Here is a 15,997-nt window from a genome sequence, read left to right as displayed (position 1 = left end):
CACTGACAAAACGAATGCCTTGCTAAAACCTTTGCTGATACTGGAAAAACTTTGAAAATTGGGTGTCTGTAAGGACAAAGTATTGCCATTCCAAAGTGCTGCACTAATGTGGTGATTCCAATCTGTAAAGGGAGACATCTGACTTTAAATACTGATTATAGGTACAGAGTGTTCAACAGGATAAGCAACAAGTGAACATGTAGAAGTGGAAAACTGATGCCTCAATCCAGCCTGAGGATGAAGGAGCAAATAGCTGTCCATCTCCCATCACCTGAGGATCACCTGAAGAGGCGACCCCCTTGTTCATACTGTCAACTAGCATTAACATATAGAAAAACAGGCAAAACTATTGATATTCCAGGTTTAAAAACATACCTCATGCTAAGGATGCTCCTTAAAATGGAAGCACAAGCTTGTCCCTGCTGTCCTGGTTCCCCTTCCCTCAGCTCCTGCTGAGAGGCAGTTCCTCTACACTTACCACAGTCCTACACCAGCCAAAGGAGCCCCTCCACATCTGGGACTGGGATGGAAGGGCAGCACCCCTCTCTAGCTCCACAGAGGAAACACAAAGGACTAATTGCGCCTGTATGTTTACAGCACAGCAGCAGTGAATTTTACACTGCTAATAATGGGGTTCTTGGGATGCAGGAGCCTCTGAGAAGGTCCCAGAGCAAGAAGGATTTCACTGACTCAAACCAGAATCATAACTATTTCCTTCACAAATCTGAAAGTTAACCTACTGCAAGCATGAAACTTTGCCCTCCTAAATCACTTGGCTCCCTTTCTGTTCTAAGGAACAATTTGCCAACAGAATCTGCAGTAGGAAATGCTGAAAGGAATGTTCTCTCTTCAGGAACACACCCCCACCCCACACTGCTCCACTTTACATTGCCCTTCTGCCTGAAAGAAGGAAAAAACCCAAACAACTTCAAGACTCTCTCAGACCGATAAAAATCCACTCAATTTAGATGTTTTTCTTTCTTACTTATGAATACAGCAAGAGGAAAAAAATTATATGGTGTTTAATAAAAGCCAAATATTTTAGTAAATTTTTAGGAAATCTAAAATCCAGGGAGATGGATCTGCATCATCCTTATGGTGTTCCTATTAGGAAACACACATAACAGTAACAGGTTTTCTACAAGCTGCAGAAGGGCAGGTCCAATCTGTCCTTTAAAGTCCCCTAAGCAGGTACCACAGGTACACACACTCAAGGATGACACATCAAGGGGACACAGCAACTGAACCATTCAAGCAACTGCTCAGGAGACAGCTTTGGTTAAAATTAGGCAGGAGCTGAAAGCAGCCCAGCCCCAGCTCCCTTGGTCTGAAGAGACTGGAGAGTAGAGCTCAGGCAGCAGAGCAGGTGTGATGCCTGCAGCTGGAGGAGAGCTCACATAATGACAGTGCCAGAGCCTGATGCATATGGAAAGAACCAGGTTCCTTGTAAAAGCACAGGCTCACCTTCCCTCTTTCAGCAGCACACTGATGGCCAGGAAGTCTTTTCAGGTTGGTTGGCTGCTCCAGACCCAAGGGCCTGGTGTTAGGAACATCCAGACACAAGTGTTTTCTCAGTGGTACAGGACCTCCATGCCTTTAAACTCATGGGCCTAAAGGTCTGACCTTCCACATAGTGAGTGCTTCATGTCAAATGTCAGAGTTTAAAACCAGATTTTACATAGGCTTTCAAATAAATGTTATTGTTCAAATGTCTAGTAAGTCAGTGTTATGTCATTTCTATCAACACAACTCTGAAGTAGCAGTTTGACCAAATTTATTATTTTCTGATTGTATTAAATTTTACATAGTACAAAGTTCTCTTATTTAAGCAACCACATTAAACTAGCATAACAAATTTCGCCCAACAGAAAATATATAATTATCAAGATATTTTAAAGCATGTTGTTTTCAATAAGTTTAATTTGTACTTATATTTCAGAATTTGCATGTTCATAGGAAGCTTCTAGACATTTGGATTCCAGTTCAGGATTTAGTTGCATACAAAAATATATTATAATGGAAAAAAAAAGCATTAAAGTCTTCAACTATATAAAATTACAAATATATTTGCATAAAAGCAACTTTAAATTAAAATTCAAGCTATATTTTAAAGCAAAATACAGCTCTAACATTTAAGTTATCTTATTCCATCTGCTGCAAAATGAAAAAAAAATATATAACCCAAAACCAATGTTGCCAGTTAAATACTTGTAGGAGTTCAAAAAGGTTATGTTCAGAGGGTGTCTTGGGGAGCAAAGTTAGCAGACAAGGGCAGCAGTTCTCACTGAGTGATGTCACTTATCCTTCAGAGGACATTCACATACAAGCACAGTGCTGAAAATTCATTTCACATACCTGAAAATGCAGAACAAGAAAGATCATTAAGCTCTCTATTAAATAAGATTGCATGTTGTTGACATATCAGACACTTGCCTATGCCCAGCTTGCAAGTCTGCCTGACAAGCCAAATTATGTCTTTTTTTAAGTTAACATGAAAGCTGAAATGTTGGTGTGCAAAAAAGACAAGGCAAACACTGTTTTAACAAGGGCATTAGGCTTGGAAAAGTATCTGCACAAAGTTCTGTGTAACCTCAAGCATATACACAACTCCTCAAAAATGTGATGACAAATACCAGATGGAAGTTGGACTTCTTCCTCACTGTACAGTGATATTGTACAAATGGAACTCTGCTTAGATCACTGGAGATTTGTCTAGTTGGGATTTTAAAAAAAATAAAAAATCACACACAAATAAAAGCACAAAGCCACTAGAGCAGGTGGCAGTTCCTGCCTTCACTTTTGATGTGCTTGCAAAGGAAAAAATGAAACCTACACGTTACAGGCAGACCCTTTAGAGTTGCAGCATGGCTGTGCAAGATACAGCAATGCAAATATTTACTGGTTTGGGCTTTCAATTTTCCTGCACAAACCTTCAAAAACTTGGATTTTTTAAAAAGAAGAGTAGTCAATTAAATTTCAGTGGTAATAGAGTTAGTTCAAGCTTACATCCATGGCAGAAGACAGGAAACTAGAAAATGTATTTTAAGTATGAGAAGTGAAACCAGGATTAAAATACAAGTAAGACAGCAGGGAAGCAGGAAGCTCATAAGGGCAGCTGTCTTGAATTATATCCACATCTTCAAGAAATACAGGGAAGGGGAAAATACCTAATTAATACACAAAACTCTCAGTTCATAGCTTCAGAGGGCTTTGTTTATGTTACTATTTAGGTCTAGTCCTACAGCCTGTTGGTTTGGGCTCTATACCCAGTTCCACACAGAAAACCTTCCAACCTGAAACACAACAGAAATGGTATAATGTCCACAACAGAAGAGGAAGAAGCAAAAGGAATAGGCAGAGTACATGGCTGGCAATAGGTGGCCAGTTTTTTGATTGTTTTCCTTTAAAAATCATAATGAAGAATTCATTACTGTAGCTGAAAAATACAAGTTCTAAATAGTGGCAGAAAAAGTGATCCAAATTCCATTCCTGGTAAAGACAAGCACAAACAGGATTTTTGACATTTAGTTTCAGTCAATAGAGACAAATATCTGCTCTTTAAGTCTTTCATAAAGCAAAATCTAGAACAAAAATATTTTTCCTCGTGTAAGGATACTCCTCCAGTTACCCAGCTTTCTAATGAAGAAATAGGTCACCAGCTTTAAACAGAGTTTTGAGTATTTAAGAAACCAGGTGAGACCAGGGATTCATGGAGTTCAGCCTTTGTCACACAGGCTGAACTGCATGCCTTGAACATTCAGGCAAAGTCTGATTTTAGCCTGTTTTACCTTTTTATCCAGATAATGATCCACAGGAGTAGCAAACTAAAAGGAAGCCACATTATATAAACTGTTTCTATTGGCTTTCAACATTCTGTAACAAGTAAGAAGCAAACAACTAATAGAAATCTACTTACTTGCTAGTGTTCTGTCAAGATCAGCAATGAAGTCCTCCAGTTCTTTTGTGTCTCCAAGCTTTGCTGCAAAATAAGGGTCAATACTGTTTAGACACGATATGTTTCTCTGGCTAGAAGAAACGCACAAGCCTCCAAATAATTTTTGGGGGTACCAAACATGCTGTGGATTATCATTAGCAAAGCTCAATAGAGTTGCTGCAATGTCCAAAAGCACTTAGAAAACGTGGGAGACTGAACTGAAATTCTAGCTTTTTTGGTTTTCAAATAGAAAACAACAGATAGATAGCAGCAAAGCAATACTTCATGTAGTCTCCTTGAAAAGAAAAGGTTGCAGTGAAGAATAAGAGATACATATCAGCCAGTCCATGTGTTGGCTACAGTGGCCATCCTTCATCTCTTCAGATGCTGCATGCATGACCCTAATTAACCCTAATGCATTCCCAGTGCTATTCAAATCTCAGCCCTTTATAATCATGACAGTATCATAGGTTTGCTGTGCTGCCAGATCCTTTGATCATACACTATAAATTTGGAACTAAATAGCCACCAAATTTTCCACTCCTGGAAACACCAGAGGTTCCATTCAGCCTAGTTTTACTGCAAGTTGCTTCCTCATCTCATTTCTGTGGTCTTTTCCAAGCCAGTTCCACCTCCTTCTGTCTTCTCATCAGGAAGAACATCTTGTCCTCTAATGTAATTCTTCACCAAATATTTCATGTCAGTTTAATTGGGCTCTTTTTTGCTACTTCATAGAAACTGTTACTCACTACTTCTCCCCTAGCATCCCACTAAAAGAAAGCATTTAGCTTGTGGTTTTTTGTGGCTGGTCACTGTGGAAAAGATATGAAAGTGTGAAAGATTACTGAACATGCACCTGAGGAGAGTAGTTGTGACAAAAGCACCATGCAGTACCTATGTGTGAGTGTTCAATTATTGACATGTTTGCTCCAGGGTTAACTCAAGTTAACCTGAAAGAAACACTGTCCTGGGTAGGCAGATCAGCTGCAAGACAGAAGCCTCTTTGAAAGAGCACAGCTTCAAAGGAGGAAGGAATTGCTAATATATGGCTTGTATAAGCACTGTGTAAGGGCTCTATGGATCTGAGCAGTTGTGTTAACTGGCAGCACAAGGCTTCAGAGGAGTCCCTCTACCCCTGCATTCAAGCATTTTTACCGGGAAATGGGACACTAGCCACTGAGTTGCTTCAGTAAAGAAGTAACAGAAGTTAATAATTAATCCTTATCAGCCAGAAAACTCTAATTTTTTAGCTCAGTGTTTCAAAACTAAAAGAGTTGCCAGGCCACCAGCAAAGTGCAGATACAGAACGTTATTGCCTTTTATAAGCAAGACAACAATACTCAGATCTGTAGTGTGCTCAACAGTAATCCTGAGTTTTGTTTCACTTAAAAAAACCCAACAAAAACCAGAAACAACAACAACAACAAAAAAAAAAAAAACACAAAGAAAAAAAAAGCAAAGAAAAAAAAATCCATGCAAGCTTGTGAATCCTGGCTCCCAGCAAGAAGGTCATATAATTGAGGATTAGGAAGAAATGCCAACAGTTAGAATTAAGATACCTTTACAAGGAGTTACTGAAGGGGATGGCAAGCTTGGAGTAGATGCAGTGGAAGAGTTGAGCTTTTCATCACTGAGACTGAAGCTATTTCTGTAGAGGGAATCTGCACCTGTAAAAAAGAAACATTATAAAGTAAATTTGACACCTTCTGGAAGTTTGCAATATAATTGAAACCCAAAATGCTGACTCTTCTATACAGACTTCAAAGTCTGTAGGGCTCCAATTTAAAGTCTTCAGAACCAGAGAAGTGAATAAATAAGCCTTTTATTGTGTGAAGGCTGCTGCTCCCAATCCCACTGTTAAAAAGAAAGCATCTCTAGGCACAATCCTCATCCCTAGTAAGGAAAGTGTTAGCTTTCCCTGAAGTCAGCACCACTTGAAAAATTAAACAGAAATTATAATTATGCCACAACAGCAAAATTAGACCTGGTAGGACCTGCCTAATTCACAATATTCTGAGAAATCCTGTCACCTAATTTTTGCAAAAGTTAACAAAAAAAAAAAAAACCTGAATTGAGAGCTCCCAAAGACAGCCTCCCAGAATAAAGAATATGTTTAGTGCTGTCCTTTATCCCCAAAGCAAGCACATCCCCTTTCTCCATACATTACTCTGCTGCTTTAGGTGTGGCTTTTTAAATTCTTTTATTCTGTGACACTCTGGAGCTCATGAAGCAGTAGATTGGTACACAAGATATCCTTCAATCTTATTTTAGGTGATCTTTCAGAGGAAGCTTCATATACCCTGGCATGGAACAGAAAAGCACCCAATACCATTTTGATGTTCTTGTATTTTACAGGAGGCCTTGAGTTCAAAAAGCATCAAAAAGTATCTTCATGCACAGGGCACCCCAATTATTAGTCCTGGCTTCACTGGAAGGAGTCACCCTAAAAGAGACTGCTGGCCCTGCAGTTTCAAGCCAGTGACCTGAAAACTGTAATTCTACAAGAAGACACCACTGTGATACAAACACACAAACACATCCATGACTTCCATTTCCTTGGCACATTACTAGGACATCAATGTATGTCAATATACGGTGACCACTACTGCTTGCCACTGAGGCCAGCAATTCTGCTCCCTGCAGCACACACAGCACCTGTCCCTGGAGCCACTGCCTGGGAGGTGGCTCCACTGTGGCACCAGGGCCATTCAAGAGAGAACTGTCACACTTCCTTGGATGCCTGTGCCAGGAGAGGACTGCTTTAGCTGAATTAAGGGTGTCTGGAAGAATCAGCCAAAGGGGGCAGGACCACAGCCTGCCTTGGCAAGATTGCACATCTACACCTCCACTGAATGTCTGTGTGTCTCCAGACAGCAGGCACTGAGACCATCCTCTTAGAGACTCCTCTGCCTCCAGTTCAGCTGTCTTTGGGAAGAATGTGTGTCCACACCACACCTCCAGTAATCTGGTGTCCTTTCCAGCACAAAAGGACCTTCCACAGGAGCATACAGGCACAGTGTCAAGTCTGACCTGATAACTGAACCTACAAAGCCTCTCAGATCCTTCCTCAGCCACAAAAGCTGATTTGTTTCTTCTGTGTCAGCTTCCAAGCTCACCTGTTACAATACACACTGAAAAGGATTGCGGGAAGAGCTCCAGCCTGGAATAATGCTTTCCTCTTTCCCGTGCATTTTGGTCCACCACTGTGCTATATCTTTCATTTTCCTCTGCCTTCATCTCAGATCCTGTTCTGGCAAACACCTGTGACCCACAGCACCACAGAAACGTGACTGATGATGTGACTGACATCTGCCACCTGGGCAGCCACCACTTGGCATTTCTTGTTTATAGAGATGGGTATGCTTCTTCAAACTACCCTCTAACTGCAACTTCTTTACCTTCACTCTTAAGAAGTGCTGTTCTCTCTAAACTTCAGCAAGTCAAAACCCAGCCACTTGAAACTCCAAATACGAGAGAGACTTTGTGAATACAATGCAGAAATTAGATAATTTTAGATAGAAAAAAATGGGAAAAAAAGATAAGTCCTTTTTAAAGTAGCTCCTAAAAACAGGGGGAAAATGGGAAAAGAAAACCAAAACCAAGGGTGAAAGAAACCTGGTAATGCTCTGCAATTATGTGTGTCACCAGTGCTGTACTGCACCACTTGAACCCTGTATATCAACCGATACTTTCTCTCCATTAAAGGTTTGGCAATTTTCCTCTGAAATCAGTTTACAGAACAATTGCCTACTAAGGCCACATTTTTTGCAGCCCAGATGAAAACCCCAGTGACTAAGAAACACAGAATGGAAAATTCTAGCTGTTCAGGACAAAATCCCTACCGTCACCAGAAAGCCAAGTCACTTGTAATAGCTCACACAGTGCTGTAGCCAAGACTGCAATTCACTGGAACACTGACAGAACAGACCAAAGATAAAACACTTTTCAGGCCATTTATTTGAAAAATGAGAAAAAGAATTTCCAGATTAATTAATATTTTAAAGGCTTTATAGTTCATTGAATTAATAAATATACAGAGAACTGTAGTTATAAATCTGAGTATGCTTTTAATGTGAAATCTCTGCTATGAACATCCAGACACCAAATGTAGCAAAAGGCTGGGTTGACATCAGAAAATGTTATTTCATACAGGCTCCCACAAACCTTATGCTGGAAATATTTACAAATAGACAAAAATAAAAATATGACAAAACTGTTGCTTTAAATCTCAAAATGTTTTTCTACCAGTTTCAAAAGGTGAAATGTTTCCACATAATAGTGTTATCTTCTGATGACTTGTAATAGTTTCGGGAAAATATCAACATTTATCTTTCTCAGAGCAAAAATATACTTTAGCTACTGACTGTGGCTTATTCATGCCACCAAGCATCAGAAATTCTAGTGATGTAAGGAGAAATGCATTGACTCTACCAGCAAGGTCACCATAACTGCTGAAAACAATGTACTGTTAAAAAATACTTGTGACATCAGCCACAGAAAAATATCCTCTTTGGCAAAGTGTGGCTGTGGGGCAGAAAGCTCTGGGAAAAGTCTTTGCTCTCTACCAGCTGCCAAAGCCAAGATTTGTTCATTCACCTCCAATAATGGCCCTTGGAAGAGTTCCACTGCCAGACAAATACTACATCCTCTGAAACCAAATAGCCAGGGGCTGATGCCAGGGATCTCATTGCTGCTGTCCTTCCTCACCCAGCTCCTTCTCTCCCTCCACAAGTTTGCAATTCATTACTTATTATTCACTTTGTACATTGATTCTAGTCCCTGTGCTTATATAAAAACTATGCCACTTCCGCTGTTAAAAAAAAAAAAAAAACAACAACAACAAAAAAAAAAAAAAAACCAAACCAAACTCAAATTGCATCTTTAAAAAAAAAAAAACCTTAAAATCTGAGAGTTTTGTCAGTGAGCTGATTAGCATCACTCAAGCTACACTGCAAAATTAGGGGTAGGAATAAATGTGGGTGTATTTTACTTTGGCAAAGTAGTCTGTAGTTAGTATAACTTTACTGTTCTAGCATATGGTTAAACCACAAAATAAACCATGGCAACACCATGCAAATATAGAAATGTCCCCATGAAATGAGCAATTGAAAGGCTCTCAGCAGTAATGGACTGAAGGAGAAAAACCTCAAACTTTTCATTTTAAAAGAGACAAAGAAGTTCAGCTGTGTAGCTTCTTTAATACCATATTCTAATACCATGGCTCAAGATACAATTTTGAAGAGTACAGGAGTTGGTAAAATTCTTGCTGCAGTTTTCAGTGGGGAAGTTTAAGAGAGAAAAGCAAAATCACATCCCTAAAGCTTTCAGAGAGAAGTTTCACAAGTCCACTCAAGTGTCTACAAATCATGAATTCATTATAAAACAGCAACACAGCATTTAATGAACAGACTGCACAAGTAATTCCTGACAGAGCATTGCCTACTTGCTACAAAATCAGAAAAAAAATCTGGAAATTGTAATGTCACCAGTAGAAGTGAGAAATATTCACGATACAAACAGCCTGTTTCGCAATGTGTATGTTTCAGCCCCCAAGGACAGTGTTTATTTTTATCATCACCACACTTACACTTGGCTGCATTGTTTATTTTTGTGGGGATTTGCCTAGCTAACAAACATCTGTTCCAATACTGACAAAAAAATGACACTTTTCTCTATTGACACATCTAAGCACCATTATTTAAAAAGATTTCAAATCACATAGCTACACAAAAGTGATCTAGGAAGCCTGAAATCCAGATGTACAAGTATGTTTTCTCATTATACACAGAGGTTACCTTGCCACTCCTCCCCATGCTTAGGAGCTATGAGGCAGCTTCCAACTCCAGCCCTCCCTTCACTAGCCTTCCTTTCTAATGAGCAGAGCAATGGGTATGCTGAAGTGACAAGAGCAGGAAATCATATGAAAAACTGCATTTCTCAGCACACTGAAATACCTGTAGAGAAGGCTATGCACCTGAAAATTCCAATTTTTCTTCCCCTTGAACATATCAGTAATGTAATAAAAATTGATTTCTCAGATCATTCCATAAAAGGGACTTTCTCCGGAAGAGTCTCAATTCACTTTTTTTATTATAAGCATTTTATTGTCCTCCTGTTTGAGACAAGCCATTGGAAGTGCACAGACACAATCTACCTCCTTTTTGTGTTACAAGACTGGCATTTGCTGCAGAGACCAAAGGCTCATCTGCTTCACATCCTGTCTCTCACAGCAGATGCTGGTAGAAGAGTTTGAGTGGTGCAGCCACACACTGACAGCTGCAAGATGAGCTCTACCAAGTTCTCTCACTGCACACTCCAGTCTCTCTCCTGAGACAGCAGGGGCTTCAGCCCAAGCTGCCTCAACAGCCCCATCCCTTCTGCTGTGCTTTTATCAAGTAATTTTTGAAATAAATATTTATGTGAAATTTTAATATCAATAATACCTTAAGGCAATAAATATCTTTAACTGTTTATGGAAGAAATAACACCTCATTTCTTTGAAACATGCTAACTTGAGTTCCTCATACTGGTGAGGTAGCAGCCACTTTCCTAATGTCACTTAGGAGTCTCCAGAAAACTTTCTTGTCCCCACCCAAAGCATAATTTTTGCCTGACAATCCTATTTAAGCATTTGGAAAATAATTTCCATCTTCAATCATTTTTGTTGCCTTTTTCTTTGCCTTCTTTATGGTCACATATTACAAGACTGACAATGTAAACAGGTTTTTCAGGGTGAGTGCTAATAATGCAGTGCTAACAGATGCTTCACCTCTGGATAGGATAGACATTAGCATGAACACATGGAGACATCCACAGCCACATCCCTGTAAACACAAGTGCTGGCACTACACCAGGCACTGAGTGTTGAAAGATCCTGCTCAACCTCTGCACCTACTTGATGTTAAAAATAAAAAAATTAAGAGTTCTAGATGGACTCAGGATTTCTTTCTCTTGTTTAAGAGCCGTGAGACATTGCCCAGAAACCATTTACTTACCCCTAAAAAAGAAATACAAAGAAACACCACTGGCTATATGAGCACAAGAATTGAATTGATTAATTTTGCAATGCTTTTAACAGAGAGGCAGGAAGCTGAAGAAGCTGAACCTGCCTCAAGAAAACATGGAACTAAAAGTGTCAAACATTTCTGAGAGCATGACAACAGATTATGATGTAGCTTCTCAGGGTTATTGTAACTTTGGCCCAAGAAACACTAAAGCACTTCCCTTCTCAGCCTCTCATAAGTCCAACTTCCCATTCATTATCCTAAGCCTAAACTTGGAAGATGTCCTGACACTGCCATATACTGCACTGGCACTATGCACATTTTACACAGGAAAGCCTGTACTTTTTTTTGCAAGCTTATTTCAACACAAGGCAATAGATAGCACTATCTAATAAGTTCATTAATACAGCTGCATCTACACAAGTGGCTTCTGCCAGCACAGCACTCTGTAGCACAAATCCTCCTTTATCACAGCCGAGATATGCTGTGAATAGCAAAGAGTTATAAAGTATTCCTCAGCTTAGAAGTTCCAGCACAATTAATAACCTCAAGAACAAAGCTGCTGGGCTCTGATTCATTTGAATACATCAAGTTGAAACAGAACTGGTTCTCACTCCCAGTCCAGAATCTCAGGAATGCTGGAGTACCTCAGCAGTCATCATGATTTCCAGCACTGAGCCAGTCAACTGTGGTGGTTAATGTAATACTCCTGGGCCCAGATCATCACACACATCTGCATCTCTGTTACTGCAAGGTCTAGAGTCCATTGTGCTACGTACAAGGCTTAACCACAGCCAAGCCAGACCTCGTCCAAAGATCGATCAGCCAAATGACAGGACAAGATGTGGGAGAACAAAGTACTACTGCACCCACTTTCCACACAGAGTCTTCAAAACCCTACTTTTTCCCAAGAGCCAGAAATGTGTAATATAAGAATTTAAAGTAGGTTTTATTTTTTTTGAGCTATCTCCCTCAGGAGATTTTAAGGATAACAGAATATTTGCAGGATTAACTGCATTGACAGAGATCTTCTGTTGAATTTCTGTTGAATTAAACGGGCTCATGGCAGAAACCCCAGGAGAGAAAAGGCTTTTCTTACCCTCCTAAACAGTATTGTTCTAGTTTGGCCACTTGACATCTGTTAGCAGCTTCCCATGAAACTGAATTTAAGGCTGATTCAGGGGCACTGAAGCAACCAGTGGCAACAGTATAAAATGTTTCCTCCTCCTACAGTTCCATCCTTGAGTGGAAAGATATCACTGCAGGAGTGGCCAAAAGATACATATGCCTAACCTTCAGGCACACCACATCAGTTAGGAGGATTAGATTCAACAACAAACAACAGATAGCACTAAAACACAATAGCCTGATCTGTTCTACACACATGATAAAGTGTCTTGGCACTGGATAACAAGGTTTTGTAAAGATGTAAGGAATCTTCATGAACAAGATGATCATTCAAACTACCTGAAGATAATATGGTTTTAAAAGATTGCTGTTATCAGAACTTGCTCTTCCTGTGATAATGCTTAGGTTAAAATACCACTGCATAATCAAGGGGTAACTGGGCTGAAAGACTAAGGTCATGAATTCAGCACTATACTGGCTAACACTAAATTACAGAAATCAAAGGGAAAATAAACTCAAGAAATACTTGAGTTTGAACTGAAAGAACCTGGGTAAGTAGGCAACTCCCTGCATTTATTCTTAAAATAGGTGTAGGGAGTGTAGCTGGATTACATCAGACACTGGAGCCTGTTTTATAAAAGGAGTTCTTCATAAATGCACAATTCCTCTCCAATCCTACTCTAACTTCAAAATAAAAAGTTGACTGCACTGAATGACTCCTTTAGGAAGAAGTGTTATTCCTGAGCCATGAGCAGAGCTGGCTGGTTTTGCTTACTTTCCCTTAAAATATCCTCAGACTCTGGTGCACCCTCCTGGTGCCTTACATGCCAGTGATTTCAACTTCTCCAGAGCCACTTTTCACATGATGCATCACCAAGGGAGGAACTCTGGCACAGGACAGGATTATTTCCTCATGCAAGATCTTTGAGGACTTTGTATAGAGCCATAAAGCCCTGTTTCTATCCTACTACCCCACTACTGTCTTCAACCTAAATCCATGTGGATTTGCCACACAAATTGTTATTTCCCAGATCTTCCTGAAGATCTGTTTTGCCATTTTACATAAGCATGCTCTTTTCTCACCAGGCCTTCTGCTCTGCCAGAGAACACTATAATCTTCTTCCAAAGATCCTTCTTGTCAATTCTAACAGAGCAATTCTAAGGAGTTTTCAAGATTTAAGTTTTTTGAACCACAGCAGATAACCATCTGTAGTTACTTTGCATTTCTCCATACAAGAATAAGTTCTAGATACTGGATTGGGGTTTTTATAACTCTCAACAGCAGATTACTTTGCTCTGTCATTACAAGTGTCTCAACTGTGAGACACAAGAAGTGTATGTGAGAGGTTAACATATCACAATGATGAAGACTGCACAAGAAATAGTAACACTAGGGCTGCCAGTTTGACTGAGTAAAGGCAGATTTCACCTTACACACCCTCAGCCATCTGAGAGAAAAACATTCATTCTAAATTGGGCACACAGCTCTAAATCCTCCTTGGAGGTAGAGAGATTTTTAGAAGGAGTTCTACACTTGCTACATTATAAAATAGAAAAATAGCATCTTGATCCATCTGTTTGCACAGAAGAAACCCAAAGGCAGTGCTAGGCAAGGCATTCAAGTTCAGCAGGGGTAAAACAATACCTTTGTTTGTCAACAAAATGAATTACATCCACGATGATGAAATAAAGGGCTCTGATAATCTGGAGAATCAATGCTATTGTAGCTCAAGTACTGGAGAGATAGCACTAAGTCAACAGAGCTGCATCTTGAGTCTCTGAACTGATAAAAGGCAGAACAAATATTAGAAGAGCAGTCTTATTATAAATAGCTACAAAACAGGCAAGTTTCATCAAACTTCCCATATAGTTAGGAACTTAACAAAAACCAAAAAAAATAGAAGCCAAACGAAAGACAAACCCCAAACCTACAAGACTGGTTACAGTTTGCATTTAGCAGGACTCACTTCTGAGAAAGTAACCTACAGCTCTCAAAGAGAAGAGCAGTTTCCAGCCTCACTATCTGGAAAAGAAAGGATGCTTTCTCTCCCTGATTAAAGACAGTAAGAGGGGTTGAAATTTTTTCCAAGTTAACTAGGAAAAACTTATTTCCAATTCCACATTTTCTTGCTCCAAGTAGCTTTCTACCCTTTCTGTTCTATGTTCTGCACACACCATATATATCTAGTGTACTTGGGCACAAGCAAGCTTAAAATCAGCATCTCTGAAACAGTGGTAACACTGCCATCCATCCAGGTGAATGAATGAATGGATGGATGGCCGTTCCTCCGAAAGGAAATCTGGCTGAGTTTCCACCTGTTGTGGAAAGCACGTTTTAGCTCACTCACTCTGTCCAGGTGGTTCTGGTTACCGAGACACAGCAGACAGTCCCTGTGGAGCTCAGTTCACTACAAATACCAGGACGTCCTGGTGTCCCGCAGTCGGCTGCTAGCCGAACCTTGTCCCAGAGACAGCTTTTTAGCTCTCCCCTCCCTTCAACACCAGCTCGTAAAAACAACGGGACCAGACTGCGCATCCCTGCGGTTCTAACCCAGAACGCAAAAGAGAAGGCGCCGCTTTTACAGAAACAGACAAGATCCCGCTCCCGTATTCCTGCCTCTCTCAAAGAGAACGATGTGCTGGTTTAACCCCCGCTCTGGAGCCCCCCGCCCCCGGGACCGGCTCGGACAGACGGACGGACCGACGGACACTCACTGTCGGACTCGCTGAGGCCGCTGCCGTCGCTGACGCTGGCGCTGCTCCGCCGCTTCATGCGCTCCAGGTGCTCGCCGTAGAAGAAGCGGCGCCGGCCGGCGGGGCAGGAGAACTCCTCCAGCACCGCGTCGAACTCGCCCAGCGCCTCCGCCAGACCCCCGCCGTCCTCCCCCGGCACTGCCGGGCGGCGGCAGCGGCGTCAGGACCGGACCGGACCGACCCTGACCCCGCCCGCCCCCGGCGGAGGGAAAGGGAAGAAAGAGAAGGGGAGAAGGAAGGGTCCCGCCCGCCCCCTCGTCCCGCCGCTCCCACCTTGCCCCGCCGGGCGCTGGGCTGGAGGAGATTTCATGGTGGCGGCGGGCGGAGATGCCCCAGCGCCGCTGCCGCTCCCGCCGCCAGCCCGGGCGCCGGGCAGCGCCGCCCCTCTTATAGCGCGGGCGGAGCGGGGCGGAGCGGGGCCGGCCCGGGCGGTGCAGGTGCGCCGGGCCCCGTCCCAGCAGTGCCGCCAGCGGGGAATGGCACCGGAGCGCGGCTCCTGCGGAGCGCCGCGCCGCGCTAAGCCCGGAGTGTGCGGGGGCAGGATACAGCGGGAATCAGAGCCAGCTGTGAGGAGGGACTGTCGCGGGAGCACAGGGCTGGGTCAGCCGTACCCAGCCCCACGACTGCCAGCAGGAAGGGCACACAGCGCGACGAGGAGGCAGCAGCTCGCCCGTGGCTTTGCATGCAACAGCAGTGCTGCTCGGCCACCCGCGGGATCCCTTTCCTTCCCCATCCCCGTGGCGTTGTGCTGGAATCTGCCTGTGGTTATTGCTCTGTGCATTGGTGGGCAGTGGGCACGGCCGTAGGGGCAGCTGGGTCAGCTAATTGCAGAGGATGAGCCGAGAAGAGCAGGTGGCAGAGGACATGGAGGGAATGCTCATTCAGAGGGAGTCAGGGCCCCAGGTGCATCAGCCAGGGTGTTCTCCAGTTTTCCTTGTTCTTAGCAGGAAGATTCTAGCCCTTATCCTGAAGTCAGGTAACCCTGATGTCATACGTGCCATACGGAGTGTTGCTTTCATGCTGCTCTTGCTTGTTTTAAATATAAGCTGTCTGAGCGGCTAAAATACCAGTTCTCTGAAATACTCATTGGGGAAGACTCTGTCATGTTTAGTTATGGCCAGGCATACTGAAAACAAACATCAGGTGCTGTTCCATGAGAATGCGTCAGGAGTTAAGA

General features: G+C 42.1%; 1 protein-coding gene across 1 annotated transcript; it reads right to left on the bottom strand.

Moving 5' to 3' along the window:
• Window positions 1-1,757: 1,757 nt before the first annotated feature.
• RGCC (regulator of cell cycle) lies at window positions 1,758-15,213 on the bottom strand. Its single transcript, XM_079301952.1, has 5 exons — window positions 15,094-15,213; window positions 14,782-14,958; window positions 5,494-5,601; window positions 3,917-3,979; window positions 1,758-2,355 (listed from the first exon to the last, which is right to left on the bottom strand). Exons 1-5 carry the CDS (start codon window positions 15,128-15,130, stop codon window positions 2,348-2,350), a joined length of 393 nt encoding a protein of 130 aa, XP_079158078.1. The 5' UTR covers window positions 15,131-15,213; the 3' UTR covers window positions 1,758-2,347.
• Between the last annotated feature and the right edge of the window lie 784 nt (window positions 15,214-15,997).

Source organism: Erithacus rubecula (assembly GCF_903797595.1).
Source record: "Erithacus rubecula genome assembly, chromosome: 1".
Lineage (NCBI taxonomy): Eukaryota > Metazoa > Chordata > Aves > Passeriformes > Muscicapidae > Erithacus > Erithacus rubecula.
The sequence above is the reverse complement of the archived record's forward strand: the minus strand, read 5'-3'. Positions and strand labels throughout refer to the sequence as shown.

Excerpts from the sequence above, each read along its gene's own strand:
- RGCC (XM_079301952.1), bottom strand. The coding sequence starts at position 15,130 with ATGAAATCTCCTCCAGCCCAGCGCCCGGCGGGGCAAG. Across the intron at positions 14,959-15,093 it reads CCAGCGCCCGGCGGGGCAAG|TGCCGGGGGAGGACGGCGGG; the intron begins GTGGGAGCGGCG and ends GCCGCCCGGCAG. Across the intron at positions 5,602-14,781 it reads CGGCCTCAGCGAGTCCGACA|GTGCAGATTCCCTCTACAGA; the intron begins GTGAGTGTCCGT and ends TCTTTTTTACAG.